This window comes from Clupea harengus, chromosome 10, assembly GCF_900700415.2.
Source record: "Clupea harengus chromosome 10, Ch_v2.0.2, whole genome shotgun sequence".
Lineage (NCBI taxonomy): Eukaryota > Metazoa > Chordata > Actinopteri > Clupeiformes > Clupeidae > Clupea > Clupea harengus.
Genome location: NC_045161.1, coordinates 14666508 through 14694329, shown reverse-complemented (window position 1 = coordinate 14694329; position 27822 = coordinate 14666508). Strand labels below are relative to the sequence as shown.

The 27822-nt window shown below is 43.5% G+C and overlaps 1 protein-coding gene across 4 annotated transcripts in view; it reads right to left on the bottom strand.

Moving 5' to 3' along the window:
• Positions 1-27822, bottom strand: part of LOC105898242 (voltage-dependent R-type calcium channel subunit alpha-1E) — a 130568-nt gene that overhangs the window by 77998 nt on the left and 24748 nt on the right. For all 4 annotated transcript variants that reach the window (XM_031575501.2, XM_031575500.2, XM_031575502.2 and 1 more), the window contains exon 3: positions 8047-8313. In XM_031575501.2, coding sequence (XP_031431361.1) covers positions 8047-8313 — 267 coding nt within the window. The remainder of the gene's footprint in view (positions 1-8046; positions 8314-27822) is intronic.

Below are 27822 nucleotides of genomic sequence, written 5' to 3'. Positions count from 1 at the left end.
ACTCGTGCCCCTAGCCGAGCCTGCAAACAAGGGCGTACAGCTACAAGCCGACAAGTTGTTGCGTGCTAACCGCCTGTGGCAGCGAGTTAGCATGCTAACCGCCTGTGGCTGAGCATGGATCCTTGAGTCTTTAGGAGGCCCCTTTGAAGAAAAGGGGAGCTCCATTACATGGGCGGTGCGATGAAAAGAAATGAATTAAGGAGAGGAAAGTCTGAGGAGGGATAAATCTGCTTGGTGAGAGAGAGAGAGAAAGAAAGAGAGAGAGAGAAAGAGAGAGATAGAGAGAGATCACTGGGAACAGACCAAGCATCTGCAGGCGATGCCTGGAGGGGTCACAGTGAGACGCCCCCTCTCCTGCTGGAGCTTTCAGAGAAGCAAAATAAACAAACACAGAAAATACAGCGTTGATGTTCGCGCACACTCATCCTCTGGCAGGATTAGGCAGAAGAGGAGGAAAAACATAGAAATAGAACTGCACTGACTGCAGACTGACTGAGGAAATCAAAAGAAGACTACAGGAAAAAAAGTCATGGGGCAGGGCAGGGGGGGGGGGGGGGGACTTGCAATGGCGCTTGTAATCTTAATCCTTGACAACAACGTAAGGATGCACAGCTTTCAGTGCAAACATTTCCCACAGCAGTGTCCCCAAGCTTATCACCTACCAGCACTGTGAAAGCCAGCTTACTTGAAAGGCACAAAAGAAGGGAGAGATACAATCATGTAAACACATCAAAAAGTTGTGATGGGTACAAATATCCTCTTGTGAGAAGGCCCACAGTAAGGAGAGGCTGTGTTAGTTGAGTACACATTAGTGTCATCAAGTACACATCAGTGCTAATTGAAACAATTTCTCTCTTTTTCTGCATGATGACCTACTCACCACACCCTCCTCTCCAAGGAGACGAGCTCAGCTAACGCAGGGAACGGGAGGAAGTGAGGGACGACCGATATAAGTGGAGGAAGAAAAAGAGGGAGGGACAAAAAAAAGAAGACCACTGACACTGCACTCGAGAAAGAGTGGTATCCACGGCAACAGGCTCCATCTCTCTCTCTCTCTCTCTCTCTTTTCTCTGCCAAAAGTCAGTGCCCACATTTAATGGGGCCACAGTGCTATCACTGCTCCCCACATGTTGCTCCCAGCCTCCTGACTGATCAATATGGGGGCCTCACTGATTCTGCTCATTTTAAATACATCCTCCACCCAGCTTACTGGGATGATCACACCTCCTGCAAGGCACTATGCTAAAGCCAGTAAGAACACACACAGAGGTTCACACACACTTACAAACCAGCACATAAAAACACACACAAAAACACATGCTTATTTGTGTTTCATTCTTCAAAGCATCTTTCTTTAAAATATCCTTAAAGTATCTCATGCTCATAGCCTATAACGATGGTGTGACACCTGCACACACACCACACAGCCACGCTCCACTTGCATACTTATACTCCCTGCACTTCAAAGTTGTTTATAATCAACAGCGATCACAGACACTAAGTTCCGTCTCTCCTCCTGTTGCTCCTGCTGTACGCTTCATCATTCATCTCATCTGCTTCAAAGAGAAACAGTGTCATTTACTCACAAAGGGCCTAGTTGTAATGAGGGCTTTTGGGATGTGTGAGTCACACACACACACACAAACACACACACACACACACACACACACACACACACACACAGACAGAGAGAGAGGTCTGTGCCTGGCTGCACAGTGTTTCAGGTTAAAAATAGCGGAGATGGAATGCGATATCGCTCGCATCTGCGCACATGTTCCTCCGTTCCGTGGATCCAAACTTCATTACACCGGGATGAAAATAACGAATCGCCGAGCAGAACAAAGCCCTAGGCAACATGTTGTCGAAGAACAAAAAAAGGGTGTGAAAGAGGAAAGAGGGGGGAGGAGAGAGAGAGAGAGAGAGAGTGGGAGAGAACATGTGAGGTATAGATTAGAGGGGAAAAAAGAATGTGGTGGCTGCTGAGAGACAGAGATGAAGTCAGAGAGGTGTACAGAGAGTGAGAAAGGGTAAGAGAGCAAAAAAAAGAAAGAAAAAGAGAAACTGGATGATGCATGAAGAGGTACAGTCACCTCCCAGTGAGCTCAAACTAAAGTAAACCACATCTAAATATAACTGCTCGGTTCATTTGCTTTCTCATACACATACTATAACCCAGCCACCATAAGGGGCTTCTCTGATTTGTTTTTCTATGGGCGTGGCTCTACAGTTGGGTGTGGTATACCCATTCAGGAAGCCCTCCCTCCTTCCTCCATTCCCTCCCTTCATGGATCAATAATTCAATGCCAGCGGTCACCACAGGACACTTCCTCTGCGGGTCCCCCTGCGGACGACCAGCGGGGCGAACAGCTGCAGGTTCTCGGCAGGCCTCTGTGTGCTAGCGAAAGTGTCGCCAACGCTTTTCATTAGAGTGTTACCTCCGCCCACTCGACCCCCACCCGTCAGACTCCATAGCACAGTATCGCGGCACAGCCCACCCTACAAGCCCAATCAGCCCACCCTCCCTACATATACTTTTTATATCTTCTGTTATTGAACACGCCATCAGAAACAGAACCGACACTGTTCCAATCACAGCATAGTGCCACAGTGCCTCCACCTCCCATTCATCCTTTAGCCCTATCCCCACCTCACTGTGCACAATTACATCCCCAAACCTCCCTGACTCACAAAGATGCACCCCCCCATCCCCCAAAACCCACCCACCTAAGGCTTCATCGACCCCGAGGGCCCCCCACCCGTCACACCCGCAGACATCCCAGTCAAGCAGGCCCAGAAATAAAACCCTGGGGATTGATTGAGCTGCTGTTTAATTGGGAGCTGTGAGTCTGGATTCATTTATAGCAGGGCGAGATGGGATGTGTTGCTAGTAGGGTTGGGTACCGAGAACCGGTACCAATATGGAACCGGTTCCAATACAACCGGTACCTACCCGGACCGAAATGCAACGCAGATTTCGGTGCTTCATTTCGGTGCCTGAGTCAATTGAAAACGGTTGCTAGGCAGATTCCGCGGGGCACATGTAAAACTGCCCCAGCTCCCAATGTAAACTTTGTCCTGTGTCGCTCACGCTCATTGGTGTTTTCATAGCAACAGTCTTATGACAGTGAAGAGCATGCAGCATTTCACAGAGCAAGCACAAACAGAACTAGCCATCAACCTTTTAACAGAGAAAATACCGAAAGGTAAACGGTCAAAAGTGTGGCTGTATTTCGCACCAAAATATTCAAACATCGCGACCTGCAGCAAATGCAACAAAACAATTGCGTGAAAAGAGTGGAGAGAAGGCAAAGAGTCAACGGCAGATCAGCAACCGAAGACTGAAAAATAAACGGAGATGACAGCTTAATTTAACCTACGGTAGTCTCTTAAAGGGGCAGTACACATTTTCTCGTACTCAGTGTGTTCAAGTAACAAGATTAACTATAAACAAGATAGAAAAGATAGGTATAAACAAATCATAAAATGGTGAAATTTCATGAAATAAATGCAAACAAAATAATACATTTTTGACTCCAAAGGCAAATATGCTCATATTTTTGCAAAAGAAGTTTGAAGCTGTTTTTTGTATTTATTTATATTTATTTAAGTATACTATTAACTGTTGTTTACAGTTAATATAATGTTCATAGTTTGAAGTTAAAACGTTTGAAGCCAAGTGTTTTGTATGTATTTATATTTATAATATACTTTAAACAGTTAATATATTGTTCAATTTGAAGAAAAAAAATTTAATTGAACAAAAGAATTGCTAAAGTATTGAAGCTGTAGTGTGTGTACAGAGTGTGTGTGTGTGTTTTGTATTTATTTGTATTTATTTAAGTATAGTCTAAACTTTTGTTAACAGTTCATATATTATTTAAGTTTTAAGTTAAAAGGTGTTTTGTATTTATTTATATATATAATCTACTTTAAACAGTTCATATATTTGGCAATAAAGCCTTTCTTAAATGTCGTCAATCGTAAACATTTTTTTTATTTTTTATAAAAGTATCGGTTCCGGCACCGTTTAGGCACCGGTATCGTTTTAAAAGTATCGGTTATGTACCGGTATCGGATAAAAACCAAACGATACCCATCCCTAGTTGCTAGCCACAGAATGTGTGACCTTTAGATTATGTCATTCTCGTGAAGAGCAAGTTTGTGCATGCTATTGTAGCAAAGGTCTGTATCTGACTGGCTATCCAATTGCATCTACTGCATGTACACTGGATATATTTTCCTTCTTTGAGAATTGTGTGGTGATGTTCACATTTAGATTAACATGGAGTGAAATGCACAGCCCTATTCACATTGATGAAATCTATATGAACCACAGAGTGTAAGTACAGTTCATTAAAAATACTATAGGCCTTCAAAAACCCGTCATCTACTTGCATCATTGACCAGGCCTGTAACCTGAAACTAAGGCCAATGAGATGATCGCGCGAGAGAGGCCTCATTCACTCTGATGCTCCAGACTGATCTGTCATCATTTGGTGCAATGTTTGTTAATCAAATAAACAAAGTTAATCACATGAAACAGGATACCACGCACACAGTGACATAAAGCTTCTGACCGTGGCATGGACAGTATCTAATAACAACACAGACAGGCATCCGTCCAGTGGAGAATGGGAGAAATGAGAAGAAAAGACAGGAAAGGATGGAAGTAGAGAAGAGGTAAGGGGAGAGCAGCAGAGAGGCGATAATGGGGGGATAGGGGAGAGGAGAAGAGAGGCAATGATGGGGGGGGATAAGGGAGAGGAGAAGAGAAGAGGAAATAATAAAAAATAAGTAGAAGAACGCAGCAAAACTTCCTGTGTTGTCAAAATGTGGAGACACACTTAAACCTACAGGAATTTTAGCAGCATAGGCTTACTATCTCAATGACAATGTGTGCTGTGTGTGGGACAATTATATCGACTGGAACAACAAATGATAACCAGCAGTCTACGTGACATCGATATCAACAAGGAAATGGAGAAAAAAACAAAGACTGAATCAGATGCATACATTTCCCCTAAAGAGACACTTTCTATATCTTATTTGGAGAACGTGTCCCTTTAAGCACTCTTTCCGTCTCTGGATTTGATAATTCTATTTATCAATGTAATTCCATTACAACTCTGTGACACCTGGTGGCAAAATTGCCTTATTAAATTCTCTCCTAAGTCATTGAGCAAGATTTCACAGTGCTCAGTTTGCCATCTCACAAATTAATTCTGGAGCTCCTGAAGTAATCTCCGCTAACCAGAATGCATCACTGCTGACAGACACTGGTTGGACACACGGGCAAACACAAACTGTTGTATTTGCAGAGAAACAAATCTTTGAACTAGAAATGTTCTGTTTTGTGTTTTGTTACTGTAATAAGAGAGGGACCCTTTCATCTTTTGCTGTTCTGTTCTGTTCTACCTCGAGGTTAATTGGTTTCCAAATTGTTGAAGAATTGTGCAGGAACCTCAAAATACTGCTGTACGCTATGTTGCTTCAACGCAGAGAAATATTTCTGCACCTATTTTAAGAGCGCAGTCACAAGATGATGCAACACAGCTACCACATCTACTGCACCACCACAAAAACAAAACATGTCCTCTTTCCAAACTTCCACATTATGGTACGGCACAAAACTACATCTCCAACCTCCCCCACCTCCCTCATCCACAGCCGGTGATGTTCAATCAGAGCTGGGGATCAGCGGGGAGGCTTTGTTCCTGCTTGTCTGTGTGATAAATTACAAGCAGTCACATCTCCTTTCACGTGCCGCTCGCTCCCACTGACGGGATGACAGGAGCTGCGCCCGCCTCCCTTCTTGGCTGTGCCAGCTCCCAGCCGCTGCCATTGTGTTCTCCTTCCCCCAAGGGAGCTGGGATGGGGGGGATGGGGGGCATTTGTCTTGTTGTGATGCCAAGTCATTACTGAGCCATTAGTGCCCCTTGTCTACTTTCCCACTCCACTTCTTCTCGTAAAAGTCTGGGTAGGTGATACACGAGACCAGTGAGTACAGGAACCTTACCCTATGACACCTCTTCTTGTGAAGAACAGCAGCGCTGGTGGTGGTGTGAGTGTTTTAAAGAGGGGGAAAGACAGAGAGAGAGGGGGGAATAAAGTGAGAAAGAGAAGAAAAAAAAAGAGACAGAGAGACAGAGAGGAGAGAGAGAAGGAGAGAGCCATTAGGCTCCACGAGGAGGATCACATGAGATATCATCTACGTGTGTCTAATCCACTTTGCCGCGACAGCGCACGTCATGCTTCCACGGCAACGGAGCGATGTAGCCAGAGCCCCGCGCCAGCCCAGCATATCAATCGCCGCGCGGCCGACTGCTGATGCCTTTTTAATGACGCCTTCATCTCCTCTGCGTTTTTGATCCTCCATTTTTTCCCAACAATTACCGCATCACTTACTGAGGGCTTAAAAATGGCAGCAGTTAATGAGCAGCACCATGTAAGGTACTACAAAGCATATACTGTATGAGACCTCCTAGATTCACAAACATAAGGAACTGGGCATTTTGGGTGGGGGACACGCAAAATCTTAAAAAGCACTACCTGAACTGGAAAATTCCACTGGGAATACAGAGAAAAACACAAAGTTTCTGAATATTGTGGTGGCAACACAGAACTTCTATAAAAACAATATAAACTTCGATAGTACATAATGTGTTGCAGAAACTGTTTGCATGCATGTGTCAAGTACAACAGTGTCTGAGTTGACACGAAAGACACATTAAATACCACTTTAAACTTTGATCTTTCATGTTGTTCTACTTGATCTACCTTATATACTTGTCTGGCAAAAGACAATACAAAAGACCAGCAAATAAAATAGTATAGAGCAATTCCCTTCTTGCATTGCTGAGTACAGGGATGAAGGGTGCATTTCAAGCCTTGCAATACAATGCAATCCACCAGCCATAATACCAGAATCTATATCTGTGAACTTAACCACCGAGACATGAACACAGCGACCTCCTTCCTGAACATTTCCCTTTGTCCTCCTTCCACGCTGTGGATGGAGTTCACACTGCCAGTGGACAAATGAACAATGTGAGATGGCTGTCTGGAACCTCACAGCAGCTGAGAGCTGGTGAGCGAGTACTGTGTATTGACATGTGTGAGATTCTGGTCTGCCTTTATCCACTGACTAATGGACTCCAGCATATCCCCCAAGCTCACACGCTGGCCTTGAGGCAGACTGCTGTATATTCTGGCTTTGAACATTCTGGCTTGTGGTAGATTATGTGATTTAACTATTGACTACAGAGGACGATAGGGAGAATAACAATAGACAGGTAGACCAAAGGAAGCTAATCATCACCTACACCCCACCCCACCTTAACTGCATTTCTCTTCACGTGTTTCTTTCATCATCAGCCATGCTTTCCCCACTGCTGTAAACCATAGCTGATGTGAAAATGGAAAGTCACACTGCAAACTGCATTGTAACTGAGTTGAAAAATATCTGTGAAAAGCAGAGCTAATTTCAGCTTTGTGGTGTGTGGTTTGTCATATCGAAATATGTAGCATTTTTACATGTTAGGGAAATCCTAAGCAACGGTACCCATCAACAAAACCGGGAGACCCAGACAACAAACAGATATGCCCAAATGGGGAAGGTAAAAAAATAAGTTCTGTGGTGTGCAACTATAGCATGTATGACGCTGTCCATGGTACTGAAATGGACCGTATACCGATGTATTCATCTTTCAATGGGTTTACAGCCTGAAATCAAAGTAGTTAATGATGAATTCAGTGCTTTGTTAAGGTAGGAGGTAGATCTGAAACGGCAGACTTTTATGGAAGCTGGGAATTCAGATTTTTAAAGAGTTTTTTAAGTTTTGTTGTGGCATTGCAGTTTGTAGTGTGCAAACACTTGACCGAGTAGACTGCCATCTGAACTGTCATTTGATTTTTATGGAAGCCCAGCTGTCTGTTCCACGCTAAAAAAAAGTTGTTGTTGTGTGAGTGTGTGTGTGTGTGTGTGTGTGTGTGTGTGTGTGTTACTAACTGTGTTTTTTATTCGCTGTTTTACCGTTCAAAGGATATGGCCACTCAATGATCTTCTTGGCGTATTTACGAACAACGTTGTCCTCGCCAAAGATGAAGAGCGATCTGTTTACGGTGAAGCAGTTCTGCCTGACGGGAATGGGATTGTACAGGGCCATGGTGCGGGCTCGCTGGGCTTTGGTCTGCTTGAAGGCTGGTGAGATTCCACCTGTAGACACCGCTGCTCCATCGCGGCTCCTGTTGCGCTCCGATCCCCCGTCTCCCGGTCCCAAAAGCCCGGGGACATCATCACCAAAGCGGGCCATTCTGCGAGAATCGAGAAAAGGAGCACAGATAAAAGATAGAAGGAAAGGTTAGCCCGCCGGAGCAAAGGGCGGGGTACACAAGTGCGAGTTTGGTGATGTAGATCCTTGTCTTTGTTTTAATCCATTATAGTCAGCTCGATGAAAACAACAGAAAATGAAATCATATCCAAGCATGAGGCAAAAATCCGGGCGCAACAGTTCGCGCAACAGTCTATTCAAGCTGCACCCGCCGTCTCCGGATCAACTGCTCACTTCATTAGTTTTTAATTAGAAGCTCTATCACGACTGGAATTGAGAACCAAATCATATCTCATTCAGAAATTCGATTTCAATGGTGTCCCTGGTAGAAATAACAAAACACAAAAAGTTGCAGGGAAAACTTTCAAAAACAGACGGTTTACATAAAAACGAATGCACTAGAATTCCAAAAATGTAATTCAACACCGAAATAACAAAAATAAAAACCTTCCGACCTACGAAACTTATATCTTTACGACGATTTTTGATCTTCTTCTCAATAATTTCACCAGCTTTCTTCGCGTTCGTGTAAATCAAGCTACTCCGGGTGCATCTCCCCTTTAGTTCTCCGTCACTCCCGACGTACACTCCTGCGCCACTCACACAGGTAGGCTACTTTACGCCAAAACTTTTCCTCTGTTTTTTTGTATTAACCGGTCTTTTGGTGCCAATATTGTCACTTGAATGCACTTCTCCTCATCTGGGCATGGCGTTAAAAAACCCTCATCCTCAGCTAACCAGCGAAAAGAGAAGCTCTGAGATGCTGTGTTGGAGCCGAAGCGTCGTTTTTTCATGAGACTGCAGCGGGTCAAACCAACCACACGTCGCTCCTCTATGAGAGACGCTCTTAGCCAGCTCTTGTTCTTTTGTCCTGAATATAAGGGAAATCAATTTCTTTCTCCCTCTCTCACACTCTCACTCTCACACCCCTTTCTCTCAATTGATAGTGAGGAAAAGAGAAGATGGGAGAAATCTGTATCCATGGTGATGTCATTCAAAGGTCACATTATAGGTTATCCCCAACCCCCATTAATAATCCACAATTACCACCCCAACAAACTAGTCCTATATAGCCTACTCTGCTGATTAAAACTCCATAAAACCACAATGCACTTCACACTACTCTATTCAAATGTCTATGCTAAATGACTTACATATGTTTCCTGATTTTAAAACACATCAAGAATTTAACCAAGTCCTTGAAAAAAACTAAAAAAAACACAAATGTATTGAAAACAAAATGAATGTAACCAAACAGAGTTACTGTCTTATAAGGCCACCATATGGCCTCAACAACGAATACCTGGCACCAAAGCAAAGCATGCTTAAAACAGTGTAATATATTATCAGTCCAAGGTGTATTCTGTGACTGTTTGGTGTAAGGTGTGTGTGTCTACATAGATTTCCAGGATAATTGCTGGTTGGAAGTCAGTCTTCCAGTACATGGTCCTTTCTGTGAGGGGGGGGGGGGTTGATGTGAGGCCAGGTTCCTCTGGCAGGCATGTATATGCATATGTGTGTGTGTGTGTGTGTGTGTGTGTGTGTGTGTGTGTGTGTGTGTGTGTGTGTGTGTGTGTGTGTGTGTGTGTGTGTGTGTGTGTGTGTATGTGTTTCTGTTTGTGTGTGTGTGTGTGTGTGTTTGTGTTTGTGTTTGTTTGTGTGTGTTTGTGTGTGTGTGTGTGTTTGTGTGTGTGTGTTTGTGTGTGTGTGTGTGTGTGTGTGTGTGTGTGTGTGTGTGTGTGTGTGTGTGCGCGTGCATCTGTGTGCGTGCATGTGACAGTCTCTAATGAGACTAAGTGAACTAACATGAGGTGATGATATGAAAGAGTCTTGTACTCATCAGAGCCTGCTCCACCCATCAATACCAAGAGAAGAAATCCATAATCTAAATACAAAGGAAACAATATTGCCCATACATTCAAATTCCATAAGACGCGTGAACAAATATGATATGTAATCTGTGACATGGACTAAATGATCATGATGGGTCAGAGAGTAGTCAAGCCATTTAAGACCGTTTTTTACCTACCAGATATGCATTACATTTGGATTTAACGAGCTGTACAGTCTTCTGCACATTGTCAGTGTCATGGTGCTCTGAATCTTTTCCTTCCCCATTATTCTCTCAGGGATGACACTTTCACACTGTAGGGATGGACAGACTTTGAGGCAATATGCCTCAGCAGGCAAACTTGAGAGGAGAGAATTTTTTAAAACCCAAGACAGAAATGTAGGCCCAGTAAAGGAGAAGCTGTACAACAAAAAAACATGGATCTCTTCACTATGTGTAAACAGACACTCCTCACTCCAGTGAAACTGATCACTGCACCTCAGGACAATAATTGCTGGTCTTCCGAAGGAATATCAGCTATCAAGACCATGAGCTGAGAAGGGTTAGGAGGTGAGGGGAGAGGAGAGGAGAGGAGAGATGCAGTGAGAGAAAAAGTAGGTTCCTCTCAAGGAAGAGAGAAAGTGGAAAGAGGAAGAGAAGGAGAGAAGCTGCAGTGGATGAGGTGGACAGAGATACTGGGGAAAGAGAAAGGTAGAGGGGTGCAAGAGTGTGGGAAGTCATTTGAATATTCAACATGGGGGAGATGAGAGAAGGACAGAAAGATTGAGAGGAAAAAGAGAGAGAGTAAGACGTTTCAGAAGACAGCAGTATATTGAGGAGAGGAGAGAGAACGTGTGAGAAGTGTGAGAGAGAAAGTGAGGGAAAGAGCATGTACACGTGTTGTGTGTGTGCATGTGTCTGTGTGTATGTGTGTGCGTGTGTGTGTGTGTGTGAGAGACAGAGAGACAGAGATTCTAAAATTAACCCAGAGTAAATAGGTTCTCTCAGCAGACTCCTGTTGCCTCGCTTCCAAGAATACAAAAGCCATCCACCCAGAACTGTCAGAGCCCGCTGAGAATAGCCAATTACCCACCGCAACCCAAAGTACACTGGGCCTTCCTTAGAAAAGAATAAAGGGGAAGACCACTGCAAATATACCGTACTTAGATGTGTGTGCACCTGTGGTCAAGTGGGTCTGCTTAAACACTTGGAAGTGTATCTCTGTGTGTGTGTGTGTGTGTGTGTGTGTGTGTGTGTGTGTGCGGGTGCGAGTGTGTTTGTACGTAGCAAGTGTCACCACATGCTCATAAAGTTCCTGTGAATGGCAATGTTGAAAGGACTGCCGGTGACTGGAATAACCTCAGCGTTATGAGCAGGACGGGGTCCGTTTAAGATCATTCCATCTAGACCACAGCACTTCCTGTTCATTAGAGCAGCTAAATGCTCTATTGTAGTTCACAGGCAGGGCAAGGAAAGGCTAACTAGATGAAACCGTTTCAGTGTTTCTTGGTTTTCTCATGGGGAGTAAACAAGTGTTTTTTTCACATGGTCATATTCGTCTAATGAGACGTCAGGGTTAATTTCTCTAGCATTTTGTTTTTAAATGCAACTATTTCCAAGAGAGCAACTATTAACAAGACCCTGTAAATGTGTGTATGTATTCACTATTGGTGCAAATGAGTTCAGGGAAAAATAAATCGAACTGAAAATCCAAATGAACATATATGTTTCAATTGAAGTATTTAATTCAACAAAGGGACTTAATGTCTTCTTGCATAGTACTGTGAAGTGTTAGACTGTAGAAAAATGGATGTCATCCCCATGACAGAAGTTATACATTTCATTTTCATTTTTAAGACTGACTTAAGTCATCTCCCAAATCTTTCACGTTACACATAACCCCCCTTTTTAATTAAAAGGCTGAACTGAGGACTAGCGTCTGGAAAGATTCTTTTTTTTTAACCCACTGACTGCACAATGCGGCATCCTTGTCATCTTCAACAGGGGTTGCCATGGCGACAGTACACCCTTGAATTTCTAATTTGTTTCTCCACTTGACAGTGCCGGGGCCGTCGGCACAAAAGACACCTTCCCTTTCCCTTCCCTTTCTTTTCGCCCGGCCTGTCTCTCTCTACGGAGGAGGACGGCAGTCCAACATCGTCTGGCACACAGAACCCATATATCCGCCTCCCCCAGAGACGCCTCACAGCCTCACTGCACTCAAACAGGAGGGGGTTCGAACACGCAGGGTTGAGCCCTGCATACACAGAAGGCAACACACAATGGCACCTTCAAGGATATTGTTTTATATATATCAGACAGATACAAGCAAGCACAAGCTTCGCTACTCTAACAATAAAACTAAGTGAGCATGCTTGCGTCTACTAAGAAGCAGAGAAGGAAGAACATATTTGGAACTACAGCAGGTGAAATGCATTTCCCCATATCAGATATGGACAGAAATAAATCTTCAGTGTGGTGACATGACTGACCACTGACTCCAAGTGTGTCATCATATTAGTGACACTGCTTCCAAAGCACCTGCTCCACCTCACACTGTCACATGAGATGATGCAGTCAAACCATCCGTACAACCGCTTCATTACATTCCCACACAGTGCCATATTCACTCAGAGCTTCTGGTTGACAGATGACCCCAACCATGCGAGTGACTCCATCGTAGAAATTGTGAAAATATGGCTTTGAAAATGAATGATTTCGTCATAAACAACAAAACATTTTGTCATTGACAGTGTTCACTTATGGTGTAAAGCAGGTCATTTGGAGATACAGTATAACTGGAGCTCAGTAAATGTGGAGATGCCGTATAAATTAATCACAGATGGGTTCTTTCACCAGCCTCACAATGCATCTGTAGCGCCATTACTTGAGCAGTAGCCTAAGCTTGTGTTTCTTGGAAATTACAACAGTTATGAGTCCCAGTGGGAGAATGCCCCTTAACCCTCCATCCTTCAGTTTAATCTCATGACTGTGTCTTGGGTCCTTTCCAAGGTTCATGGAGGAGCCTTGTCCCTGCAACTGTTGCAGGCTTTTTAACCAAGTCATGGTCTGAGCAGTTTAGTGTTGTCTTTGCATGGTTACCTAGCAACAGCCTGTTGCCTCTTGTGTAAGCTAGGCCGTAGCCATGGCCTGAACACTACAAACATAAATACGCAGCATTACAAACTGCATCTGAGATTGAGTTTTTTAGTATTGCAGACCTGAATAAATCTACTAAGTAATCATGGGGCTTAATTAAATTAAGCTAAGGAGTTGTGCGTTCTTCTTCACGACCACAAGCAACCACAGGAATATTAATTGCTACTGATTGCTGTATGAAAATATTATGACAAGATGAGTGCTGTGTTGAATAATGGCTAATTTGCCTGTCAGAAAATGGAACTGTCATAATAAAAATACTACAGCTGTGCAAAGAAACAAAAAAATTAAGAAGAGTAGAAAAAAACATTAACTGTGCAAAAAGAAAAGTATTTAACAAAATTAAAATGAACAAAATAAATTGTGCAAGATGATAAATGGGTCCAAACCGCTCCCTTTATCAAAGGCCACTCAGTCTTGATTTGATGGCCATATTACTTCAATCAGTGTGTTTACATGATGGTATAATTCGAATCTTTGCTTAGTCGGACTATGCTTTCTTTCGAGGGTAGGTGCTATTATCCCAATATACATGGCAGTGAATAAATCGAATCATTGGCCGAAAGCATGTCATATCCGATACGATAGGTGGCGCTGTTTTCATTACAACTAATGGTGATACAGCCATTTCCGCTTGACCTCTTCACCACTACCAACAACAACAGTTGATTGAGCATGAATCGCGTCTGTTCATCGGTCCAGAAATGCGTGTTGCCTCTTGGGTTGTCCATCGCGTTGTTTGTTTGTTTCTGCTGGGCCAACGTGTTTATAAGTTATTATTCAAAGGTGAAAGATAAAAGGCGAGAGAAACGCATGCACATTCACACACACACACGCGCGCAAATAATGGGTTACAGCCAAAACGCATTGCCCTTCTGCCAGTTGCATCAAATTGTTTTAGTACTTCTTCGCTGTCGATTTCCAAATCTGTGTGAATATTCATGAGAGCAAGTCCAGTCAGTCTTTTGTCAGTCATCGTACTTCGTAAGATATGTCTTAAGATGCCCCATTGTACTGAATGACCGCTCAGCAGACGCTGTGGAAACGGGCAAATGTGCCGAACTTTCCAGGGCTTGATAAAGCTCACTGCATTTGGGCTGTAGCTCATTTAGCTGTTTCCAGCTCTATATCTGCATCGTCAACGCTGGGCATTAGTTGTCCGTACTCCGATTTTATAGTTTCCCCATTGTAATAAATATGCATTCATGATATTTGTCTATGACCGAGTTTGACAGGTATTGGTCAGGTAATAGCCGAGTGACAGCTGATTTGCTTTTCACTTATTCGTGGGTTTTTTCAGCGCCAGATAACCGAACAGAACTTAACTCAGGCTTGCCTCACGGGTACAATACCAAATTTCATCATATTTGATAGAATGAAGGACAAATTAGTTGTGAATACTATGACCGAGTTTGACAGGTATTGGTCAGGTAATAGCCGAGTGACAGCTGATTTCACAAGCATTAACTTTAAACCAGAATATTTTAACGTGTCGGCATAGTCGCCCCGTAATGCCGTGCAGCGGGCGCATAATGTTATACTCCATGTGATGCACTAGCTCAACGACGTTCCCTATATGTTCCTTACCGTTCTAATTACATGTCGTTGTTCTGTGTTGGGACAGAGCTTATACAGGTGGGTGACGGTAGCACAGTCTGTTCGTGGTAACTTGCACCAGGGCATAAAGCCCGTGCCATTGTGACAGTGTGTTGTGTTTTAGTGTTTAATAAAAAGCCATAACAAATATACCACGCTTCCGTGATTTGTTACAATATAATGGTCTTGCTTCTATAATGTATAAACACGTAGGTTACAGGGTGGGTGTGGCAGAGAGAGAGAGGGAGAGCGATGATGCACACGGATATATCAGATTTAGCGACCGGAGCAAAGTTATGTTGCTGTAACGTTGAACTCTTTGCAATCAATAAATACAGTACTTAATAGGCTAATTGATACAATATCTCCTCGTTTGAGTGTGGTTGTTTGAGTGCAATGGGAGTGTATGATCGTTATTGTCTATAAAGCAGTGTTTCTCAAACTTTTTCAGACCAAGGACCACTTAGCCAATAAAAAAAATTCGCGGACCATTTAACTAAATATCCCCGGAACAACATGCCTCCTACCCAAGACCTGGCGCCAGACAATTGTTAGCGCACACATGATTTTTCGCGGGTGGGCTCTCCTTTTGTACGTACCAGTAGGCTAGTTAAAGATATGACAATGCGCAAGGCAAAGCATCTGGAACCCTGCTCCATGCGTGACTTGGTTATGTTTACAAACTATAGTTCGCTCACAGCCTCATACTCCCATCACACACTCAGACAGACATCACAAAACACAACGATGCGCATACTGACCGCAGTATTTCACTACCAACAGTAGGCTAGCCCACTGGCATTAATACAGCCATCCTAGTAGTCAACTTTTCATAATTAAGAGCTGTCATTATCCAACGTCACACAACACAGAATATAGCCTAGTTATCATCTTGCTGTCTCAGCGGGAGAAAAACACAGTGTTTGAATGCAACTCCGCGGCGAGATAATTCCCAAAGAGGCTGAACCACTTTCTCCTTGTCTATGTTAGAGGCTTTCTCATTTAATTTTCTTTTCATAGTTCCTGTCTTAAGCCATCAATCCATGACCTTGTTAATAGATTAGGCAACTCTTTATTAGATTAGGCTACTACTGGCGGTGTTCTCTTCGTTCTGAGTTGTATGTTAGAAATGTCGCAATAATTTACTTGTGGCCGTCGCGGACCACACTTCATCATATTTGATAGAATGAAGAACAAATTAGTTGTGAATACTATCACCGAGTTTGAAAGGTATTTGGTCAGGTAACAGCCCTTTGACAGCTGATTTGCTTTCTGATTTGACAGTACTGCTGTGTGTTTTAAGCAAATAAAATGTGGACTGTTTACAAGCGGGCACCTGCTATCGTTGATTATACAGTAAATACGTTGTGAAATGAAACAAAAACACATCACAGTTAAAGATGTATTAGTATTGATTGATTCACATCGATATGAATGGATGACATGACTAACAAGTGGTGGGAAATTAATATGAAAGTATTTGTTCGGTGAATTAGCGCGTTCTGTCCAAACAGTCGCAGTCAACGTTTTTGTCAACACTGGCACCACATAAGTATCGTAATTTGAACGTCCTTATACGTTTTTAAGGAGGGGTTGTAAAGGTACTCATATCTTCGGACCTCTTCTGTTATGTTTGTTCATAGTCAACAAGAATAAGCTTGTGAGACAGTCTGCAGGATATTCATAAATAAACGTGTCATTAGTATGAACAGTTCAGACAACGTATCGTCTCTTCGTCTTCCGGGTCACGACCTGGCAGGGAGGGAGGGAGGAGGGCGGCGGGATCTCAAGCATGCGCAAAGACGCAAAGTCCAGTTCCTTATCCAATTCACCGTTACATGCCGCAATAGTCGAACTATCAACTGGATCGGATCGAGTTATCCAGGGGTGTTAGTCCGACTATGTGCGGTCCGACTACGATCCGACTAAGGTGCTTACATGAAACGGATAATGCGATTTCAGTCCGACTAAGGCAGTTATTCGAATCCATGTAACCACGGTCAATAATTGCATAGTGGTACTGTAGTTAGTCAAGACATACTTCAGACATCTCCCCCCCCCCCCACACACACACACACTTTCTGTAATGTAATTTCTCAAGCCAGCCTTATTAGATCATTTTGCTACCTGTTGTGAATAATGTAACAAATCATAACAAACAGAAGAAACACTGGAAACACCAGTACTAGGCAAGCTGCCGCTAAACATACCTTAAAATCAGTATGTCAACTTGTGACTTTCTGAAGAAGAATCATTTTCTCTCCTCTGTCTTGTCGACTGGGCCAATGAGAAAAATAGCTGTTATTTGCTGCCCTCTGCTGGTCACTCTTTATACAGCAGCAGCTGTAACTCGGAAGTGTTGCCGATTCAGTTAACTCCAACTAAATGCTCACAAAGGTAAGCCGTTAACATAGGCATATACATTAAGGGAAATCTATTCAGTAGCCTTTTTTTGATAACCCTGCAGGTAGTGACAATGGATAGTCAAATTATAACAGCAGTTATCACAGAAGGCTCTGCCTTTTTTAAATTAAACAATCTATCACTGCCCATGAAAATATCCACCCAGGCAGCATAATAAAAATGAATTAAATACACTTCACCATTCCAGCTGGCAGCTGAATGGATCAATATGGTCTGGAGTGGGCAGTAAATTCCTGGCTTCCGGTATGCAGGACTGTAGTTTCCCCGTCCTAAGTCGGCCCCGAGGGGCCCCTCTCGACCAATACAATCGAGGGGACGCACCGGACCGTGGGAGTCTGCCACTCCCCATCCGGCTGGCACCCACCCCTGCTGGCAGCGCAGGGTGCACCTCGGGGCGGCGGGACCCACAGCAGATGGCTGCGCGGGCAGAGGCTGGCACCACACAGGCAGGAGGCAGAGTCATCATGAGGGATAAGAGAAGCGAGGGATGTGAGGGAAGGATGAAAGGGAAGTCGGGGACAGTGGGAAGGTGAGGTGGAGGCAAGAGAGGTTCTGGGCTTCTTCAGAAGAAGGAAAACTGCTACTCGGGCCATTATCTCCAAATGATGAATTTTTCCAATTTTACTCTCTTTCCTCCAGGTATTTTCTTTCCAAGAGATCTTATCAAGTGTAAAAGCCACACGCAAATCCTTTCATATCACTGGCTGCACCATGTGCTCATTTTGTAAGCACTGACATTCAATATAATTAATTCAAGTCAACACAGCATGAACTCAACTAACACACAATCCCCCAGTGAGAAACACTAAATCAAAATTGGTCACACACCAATCAGAACCTCAGGGTAGATAGATAAAAGGACTATGGGCCAGTTCACTTGTTTTGGAGCAATGAATCCTCAATAGTTTTTTCCTATTGGTTTCTATTGGTGTGGATGTGGAAACATTGCTCCTTATCACCATATCCATCAAAAACATCTACGCATATTGACAGCCAAACTCTACCCACTCACTTTGTTTCCTAGTCTAGACTATCTTCACTGTGGGATGCTGCTGTTGTCTCTCCACCCGATCTACCTGTAGAAACCCTTGGCCCACATGTAACCATCCCCACCATACTGTCATACACTTATTCTACCCCATACTCTATGCTAGCATTTTCCTGCAATGTATATAATTGCCACAATCAACATGTTTTTCTGCTCTTACTCTACATACCCTTGTAACAGTAACCCTATAAGCACACTGTATACCCACTAAGCTGCTTTGTATGTATCATGTATATACCATATGGTGTTTGTATGTATTATGTACATTTACCACATGTATGCAGATGAGATGAGTGTGCAGTTCTGAGAATGGAGCATGATTTCAAGAAACAGTCTTGGCAATCAAAAAAACCTATAAAATAACTATGGCTCAACCTTAGCCTCAACCACCTGTCTACCTAGACTTAACATGGCCCTAGCCTTAAACCTACACCCAAATTTGAACCTGGACCACATAAACGTGGATCCAGAAATGTATCAGTACAGAATTAAAGATTGAATTGTATTATTGTGGGTGGAGTTAAATTTGCTCATGAACATTTTGTGAAGGTCTTGAAAGTATAACATTATTTGCAATTGCAATAGTTTACACCAGGAAAGCATTTGGGTTTAGCAATGAATGCAATATTCAGTTTATTCATTATTTATTTAAGTTTATTTAATTATTATATATTTATCATTAAATATTAAAGTGTTTGGTTTGTTCATGGTAATACAGTGAATGACACAAAGAAATCATATCTGTAAATAACAATTCATTAGTTAACATCAACAAACCAAAATACATTAACTAATGTTATTTAATGGAACCTTGATGTAAAGAGGCAGCAGTGGACAACCTTGCCATCTTGAACATGCACTAGTACTCATATCAAAAGGCTCATCACACATGACTCATGCAGCAGGTTGAAATAGATTGGACATGGCAGACAAGACTACGTTTAACGTTTTAAAAGTCATGGTCTTCTTCATGTTGATTTGCATTGAGATCCTTTCTTTTGATGGACCATTACTGCTCTAATACGTTTTCCTGTAAAACTGTATACACTTTGAAGGTCCACTAGAGGGCGCTGTGGGGACCCAGAATGGCAGGATGTGAGGAGACTAGAGCCCTGTGCTTCGGCTATTTTTCAAAACAGCTCCCCAGAGTTGTGTTAATCACTGGGCTCAAGCAATTACTCCAGTGTCTCTTTAAGCGATTTAGGGAGGAACTTTGACAGAGTATCCAAGCAGAGTATACTGCTGTGTGTGTGTGATCAGAATGTCTTGATCACACACACACACACACACCAACTCATGTATACACACACATATACCCCCCTACACACACACACATACACAGGTTCTATCACACAAACACACACACACACTTACAGAGGTTCAGAGGTTCAGTCCATGCCTCTGAACCTCTATGCTTTAGACCAATCTTGAAAATTGCAGGAAGGACTAAAAAAGACTACTATTTCTCCTCCACTGAAGATATGAGATTGAAAGAGGTGCCTGTGGATTAGACTAACTACAGTTGGGATCTCTTGTCTGCGCATTACAGTCTCCACACATGCACACATGCACACAGACACACAGACACACAGACACACAGACACACAGACACACAGACACACACACACACAAACACACACACACACACACAAATCAAACAAGCACAAACATGCACACACACACACATTTACAGGCATACACACACACACACACACACACACACACACACACACACACCACTCCCAAATTAACATATCACAATTAACATATCCCGGCATGCCGGCAGCACAAAACAGCAATGACAACAAAAAACATTTTTAGCTTTGATATTGAAATCCTCCTTAAATAGACAGGCGGGTGATTCCATAGCAAAAGGAACCAAGCATTCATCTGCCCTGTGTTTTCATCACTTTTATGTTTGGAAAAACAGGACATGAAGCACTACACACACACACACTATCTCTCTCTCTCCCTCTTTCTTTCTTTCTTTCTTTCTCTCTCTCCCTCTCTCTCTCTCTCTCTCTCTCTCTCCTTCTCTCTCTCGATGTATCCCCCCCTCTTCTCTCTCTCTTTCTCTTCTCAGAGAAGGTCACTACCTACCCATATACATACCGAACATACTCACATTTAAAAGATCAGACTATTTTACTTTAAAAACTACCAAATAATGCATAAAGCAGCACACATAATAGTACATAATCGTAGCAGACAAGGGGTAAGGGAGAATGGGAGTAACTAAGAGATTATTACTCGAGTGGAAACAAGTGGAAACACATCACACAAACCATTACTGTGTTACCTAATGGGAGGAAACGACATTCTATGTCTTTCCATCAACACCAGGCAGAAAAATAGTGTCATGTTCACATTCATGGCTGCGTCGTTTTCTGATATCCGTGGCTGAATTTGGCAGAGGAGTGCTTGATGCCTTTAATAGAGCGAGCGCCGTGGCTTCCCCTCTACCCCGCGTTCTTTTCATTTATCTGAGGGGCTTAATTAGCTGTGGGGAATGACAGCGCTTTATGGCAGGGAACAGGAGCGCCCGACGGAGCGTGTAAGACAAAGCGTTCCTGCCTGCCACTGTCTGAGGACGAGCCTTTGTTATCACCCCACACGACACATTAGAGACCCGGAGAAGGAATACTGTGTGACACATGAGAGACCTAGAGAAGGAATACTGTGGCGTTCCAGGTCTGAGAGATGCACCTGTAGCTATCCTACGACCTCAGTGACTAAAGTCAGTTGTATATATGCTGGCTGGATGTGCGGGGAGGGATTATCTTGAATAAATTGACAAAGCAAACAGAGGAACACCCTTTAAAGGTGCAGTGCTTGATCCTGGACGAAATATTGTTGATATTTGAACTCAGCAGCCAATTACTGCAAATACATCCCTCCCTTTAGTGCTCCCGAAGCAGCATTACTGATTGCAGGGGCGTAACTATAGAAGGTGCAGCAGGTGCGGGTCCAAAGATATACATACGTCTCTCGACGGGCCCCCCAGTACTGCGTACAATTTTCGCTTTTCAGATATGCTTGTGTTCAAAGACAAAATGTTATCATATGCCTGCAGTGTCTAATGCTATATATCCTCTTGAAAAGGCAAACTTATCTCCGTCATGGTTTTTATAATTTTTTGGGGAAAATAGTAGCAATTTATAACAAAATCATATGCTTATCCTACATACAGTATAGAAACTATCAAAAAACTATTCAATGAAATGAATAAGTTCTTATTTTCTTTGTTATTTTTGTGATTAGCAATGATGATTGCTGGGTAATATGTATATTGTTGTCCAATGTCAAGTCTCTATTTGATCATGTGACGATACAATACGCTATAGTTAAACCAATTCGAAGGTCACAACAACCTAGTTCATTGAGCACAGCACAACTTTACTCATAACAATTCCTTTTAAGCATAAGAGTGGAAGTAGAAAAAGGCAAGAGAGAAAAGAACAGGAGGAGAAGGTGGCAAAGCTGCCTAAATTAGATTATTTTGGCTTTTTAACCATTTTGTTTGTTTCTCACTTACAGAGCCAGAACTCTGTATGACCACCAAATCATTTTTTGAGCATACACAGAACAGACAGCTAAGGGACCGTGAGGAATTAGCTGAATTTGACAAAAAAGTGTATTAGATTATAATCAAGGACTGCACCTTTAAAGCATTAAGGCAGACCAATGCTGGGTCCAGGTGTATAGATCAATTTTTTAGGATTGAAATACCATATATATTGAGTTTTCAGATGCACAGATGGCCCTCTGGCTAAAAGTGGTCTCTCTTGGTTATAAATAGAAGGAAGCAGTTAGCATCACTAACAATCAGTGGGAAAAGTGTGCTCAGCAGAGGCTAATGCTAATAATGGGGGTGGGGGTTGAACACGACCCTCTTGCCTATTAGGGGCTGGGATATTGACAAGCCCCCTAGAATACCAGTGAAACACTTTAATCAAAACAAATTGGCTGACGCACAATTTGGTGATCTGGCCGCTGGCAATGAAGTCTAGTCATAAGTCTGCACTGTTCAATATTTAAACACGCAAGCCACTGTGTGAAAACAGACCTAGCAGTCATAGAGAGAGGGAGACGGCTGCAGAGTGGGGGGGGGGGGGGGGGGGGGAAGAAAGTAGTGTTGACATGGTGTTTTCAGAAATGGCGATAGCGAGTCAGATGGAGACAGACACATAGAGGACATATAGAGAAAGCACAGGAGGATTAAAGATTGTGTGGTAGAGAGAGAGAGAGAGAGAGAGAGAGAGAGAGAAGTACATGGGATTGGATGTGTGTATGAGAGAGGGAAAGGATAGAAAAGGATATGAGAGAGAATCAGAAATCTGAGATTGAGTGGTTGAGTGAGATCTTAAAAAAAGAACACCGTCAGTCTGCGAGGCAGACAGGGGAATATGGCGAGAAGGACAACAAAGTTAACAGGTGAACAAGAGGGAAGCAAGGAAGTGGAGAAGGAGGAATAGCAGGAGCAGGAGGAAGGGATGCTGAGCGTCGAGTCATAATTCACACGCTGCTCCCTCGAGGCCCACCGGCTGAAGGTGCAAAGGGGCAGCAGCCGACTGTGATGCATGGCAGTAATATTCCCAAGATCCCAGGCAAGAGGGTAGAGTGGGGGGGGGGGGGGGGGGGGGGGGTATGTGTGAGAGTTTTGGGTTAAGGGTGTCACTCCACAAGGAAATTACCAAAATTCACATTTTATGAGTCTGAACACGAGGTGTGTGATCGAACTCTAAACTAGGAGGTAGATGGTGTGATGGTGTGTTTTATGGCCTGTTTAGTTAAGATGGTGAGAAAAGAATGATGATGGAAAAATACTACAGAGTTATATAAAACTGCAGAGGTGCGGTAAGTTACCTTGGGATTTATTGCTATAATCCAACACAAATCCACTGGAAAAATCTTGCTGCAGCAAAACCTGACAATATATAAGGTCACCAAGAAGGCAGCAATCATAAGAATTTTGAGTTATTCCCAAACCTGCTCACCCAGTACGCTCATAGTCTAGAAGGGTGTAATTATGCGCAGAGGCTGTAAATATTGAATGCATCATATATACTAGGCTGCCGAGGTGCTCAATCCTTTAAAATACACTCTGGCTAAAATATAGCAACTTTGTCATGCATTACAACAACAACAAATGGATATAAATGTGATGTAGTGGAAGCAAATGGCCATTCTGGGATGTGTTAAATTCAGGCTTGAGGCTCCATCTCTCAAGGTTTCAATACAGGATATACTCTACATTATGCATGGATATGCATTGTTGTCTAGAACACCCCTGATGGATCCAAAGATCCCATCTGTCATGAAAAGTCTGGATGATGCAAGACCATGTAATATCTTCCTTTGTATGGTGGTGTTGCACATACAAACACTACCTGCCAGCATTTCTAGCCATGTTTGGAAAGAGCAACGAGGGGGATTTCAAAATAAGGCAAACTTTATACCTGCTAGCATTTCCAAAAGAAAATACATACTCATATATGGGGTTTGGAGCATAAATCAACACAAAAACCCAGCACCTGCTCAATGTGACCACTTGAATAATCAGGATGGCGATGTTATCGATTTTGAGCTGAGACGGGGTACTGGCAGGCATAACAAATTATGGACTGGAGAGCGAACGTTTTCTTCCCCACTGGAGATAGGTGGTGAAATGAATGAGTGCGGCGCCACTTTCTGCCCAAACACCCAGCTACAGGGGACACACTCACGACCACCCTTCAGGAGAAGATGACAAAGGACTCTACCCAGCGAGAGGCTTGACACAAGGACGCTAAAAAAACTTGGCCGAGTTGCTCTCAGCTGGAAACACAAACAAAAAACCAATTCACAAGGCTGTGTGTGTGTGTGTGTGTGTGTGTGTGTGTGTGTGTGTGTGTTTGTGCATGCACACGCGCATGTGTGGAAAATAGGACACGGTGAGATTCAATTCAACCATGCCACAAAACACAGACTGGGCAGAGTACAGAAAGTGTGTTTATTATGAAGGTGCATAGACAGTTCAAGTCTAAGCCTCGCTCGAGTTATATTAGGAAAGATATATTCTCCTCTGAATCGCATGAAAGGAACCTATAGAAATACTCTCAACAAAATGGTTATTACCTGCATGAGAGAAAAGGTAAGGTCTTTCTGATGGACTACTATTGAATCCAAATTACTATTGACAAAAGGTCATTTTCTATGCCGGAGCAGAAAAATAAGAGTATCATCTTTGCGGAGACTGGCCCCTGAGTGAATGAGTGGCCCTGGGCTATTATGAACAGGTCAGTTCTGCCTCCCATCACTGCATGTTAAGGTCCCCTGGAAAAGCGGTGGGAATGATCTCTCTGAGAGAGGCAAAGGAGATGGATTATCCTCTGACTAATAAAAGTGATGAGTAATGAACGGGCGTGTGTTAGCTGCACAATGCCAAGCCTGCGATGTATGTTTCAAAGACCCCCCCACCCCCCATCAGAATTAGTGAGTCAGCCACAACGAGAATAGAAGCCATTCACTGAGACTCATCCTCGTGCTCTCCAAGGACCAAAACTAAACATCGGCTAAGCTGTGGGATAGCTTCAAGACCTACATCTCTGTTTCAGTGTATCCTTCTCTCTCTCTCTCTCTCTCTCTCTCTCTCACCTGCCTGTCTCACTGTCTGTCTCTTTCACTCTCTCTCTCTCTCCTGCCTGTCTCACTGTCTATTCTTCTTCCCATGCAGCTCCTCTCCCTCCACCCCTTACGGTCATTATTTTCCTCCTCTGCTTTCTTTTTCATTCTCATTTCTACTCTTTTTTTGTCTATTTCCTCCCCTAATCTCGACCACATCACTCTCTCCTGACTTCTTTTGAGGGGCATGACAATCTTTCTCTCTCTCTCTCTCTCTTCGTCCCTCTGTCTGTGTAGTCCGAGACAAAAGCATCTAACAACCTGCACTCCAATATTAACTGGAGATAGAGATAGAGAGAGAGAGAGAGAAAAAGCCTGTCGCAGACAATAACTGTTGACAGTTCCTCAGACGCGGAGCATGAGCGATAGACCTCTGATATGACGATCATTCGTCACGACGCATAGCTTGCCTAAACACACCACAGAGCAGAAAACCACAGAAACCAATTTGGCTTACGAGGGCCAATGCATCATGCTGACATACCCATAAACCCCCCATCTCTCCTATCAGTCACACAAATCTGTATTATTACAGGGGGTTTTTTTCACCCTTTTTGACAATAATCGTTTGCTGAAATGCAAGAAGTACAGCCATCACAATGAAACAGTATCTGAGCTGAGCTGAGTATCTTTCTCTTTCTCTCTCTCCGGCCTCATTCTCCTCATCTCCTTCTTTCTCTCTCTCTTTCTCTCTCTCTCTCTCTCTCCCTCCCTCTCTCCCTCCCTCTCTTTCACTCACTCATTCTCTCTCTCATTCTGCCTGACAGACACATCACACAGATGAATAGACCTTTTCAGGATGTCAACAAAAATATTTCATCTTTGACAAACATGTTTGGCATTTACACTATGCGGCGCGTCTGTGGAGCGCATGTATTTATGGGCTGATGAGAACAACTGCAGGGGGCCAATCCTCTTTGCCCAGGGCCACAAGGAGACATACCCTATCTGTGTTTTAATTCCCACAGCCACACCACCAACACAACACCAGTGATTTGGCTTGTGGAGCGTCTGGATCATGTATACACACTGCTGCAGTTGCTACAGGTACGTTTTCACCTTTCATTGGGGTTGGAGATCTGATTGATCGCTAAAAGCTTCTGACGCTGTAGAATAAACATAAAAAAAAGAAGCAGATACATGGAACACACACACACACACACAGACCTTCACACACACACACACACACACACACACACACACACACACACACACACACACACACACAAACACACACAGGTGTACTGTGCAGACATGTGGATGACATTTAACCCGTCGATCAGAGAGGACATGGTGGTCTCTCCTCCCGCCCGACTTTGTAAGTGTCCTCCTCAGTCCTCCTCACCCCACTGCAGGGTTCGGAGCAGTGAAGAGGAAGGTCTGTGCTGCTGGTTCTGCTCGGGTCTCCAGAGCGTATGTTACCCTGCGTAGAGTTACGGTCAGTGCACAGGGTTGTGCTGAGGAGCCACGACAGCTGACAACCTTAGGGGCCTCCGTCTCCCCAGCATGGACTTCTGACGAGCGTTGTGTGTGTCTCTGTGTGTGTGTGTGTGTGTGTGTGTGTATGTGTGTGTGTGTGTGTGCGCGCGCTTATGCTTTGTGTACTCTGTCTAGTCTAGGTGTGCTTTCGTGAAATTTAGTGTGTGTGCATAAGAAGTTGTGTGTGTGTGTGTGTGTGTGTGTGAGGGTCAAGTATGTGTGTTTGAATCTGCAGCAAAACAGAAGGACTTCCTGCTTCCAGCAGGCTGAAAATGTTATAGCCTAGCCAAAAAAGGGGGTAGAAACACACACCCAACCAGGTCCACACACGCCCATAACCCATAACACACACACACACAACATAACCCACACACATACACACAAGCAAGCAAGTACCCCACATACAATGCAACAATTAGCCACTCATTCTCTGTCTCAGTCAGACTCGAAAGCCTCTACCCTCTGAGAAGCCAGTCTGAGCCCTGGAGACCCACCCTCCTGCAGAGTTTGGTTGCAGTCCAGATTCCACTCTCCACCACCACACACACACACACACACACACACACACACACACACAGACACACATACAGACACACACACACACACACACACACAGGAGGCATTCAGCAGCCATTAAACGCACATGGCTCAATGACTTGAGCTCTGCAGAGGCTTATCAGCCTTGTGTGTGTCCCTTGGTATGCAGATTATGGCAGCAAGTGCCCTCTACAGCATCATACTTGTCCAGGGAAGGGGGATGTCCAAGGCTATGGTCGCAGTCTTGATGTTATGCATCTATGTACGACGACAAGCGCTGTTACTGTCGGTGCTAGGGACTGGGGTGAGCATTGGGATTCAGAGATAAACCTGGGACTGGATAAAGATAGGACTACACAAATAATGCAGGGAGCTGAGCACTGCCCATTCAAACAGCTCAAGCCCATGGAGACTCAGAGGGGTTGGGTAGTCAGATGAGAACTAAAGGATGGCTGTCAACTACATGAGAAAGTACAGGGACAGGTTCCCCCAAGGATAACATAGTGCTCACTCTGTCCTCACTGTTGGACAGAGAACACTCTTTTCATGTATTATACATTTTGTATATATCATATAACCCGCATATATATATGTATGTATGCATATGTAAATACATTTTGTATTAAACTGGTTAATTCCTGGTTTTATTTATTCACATAGAAATGAATGAGCTCTAGTACTCTGTCCTTTTTATGGTGAGCATTGCTGGAGGATTCTGGGTTTTTAATGTTGCCGGGGCTAACCTTTGAATTTTC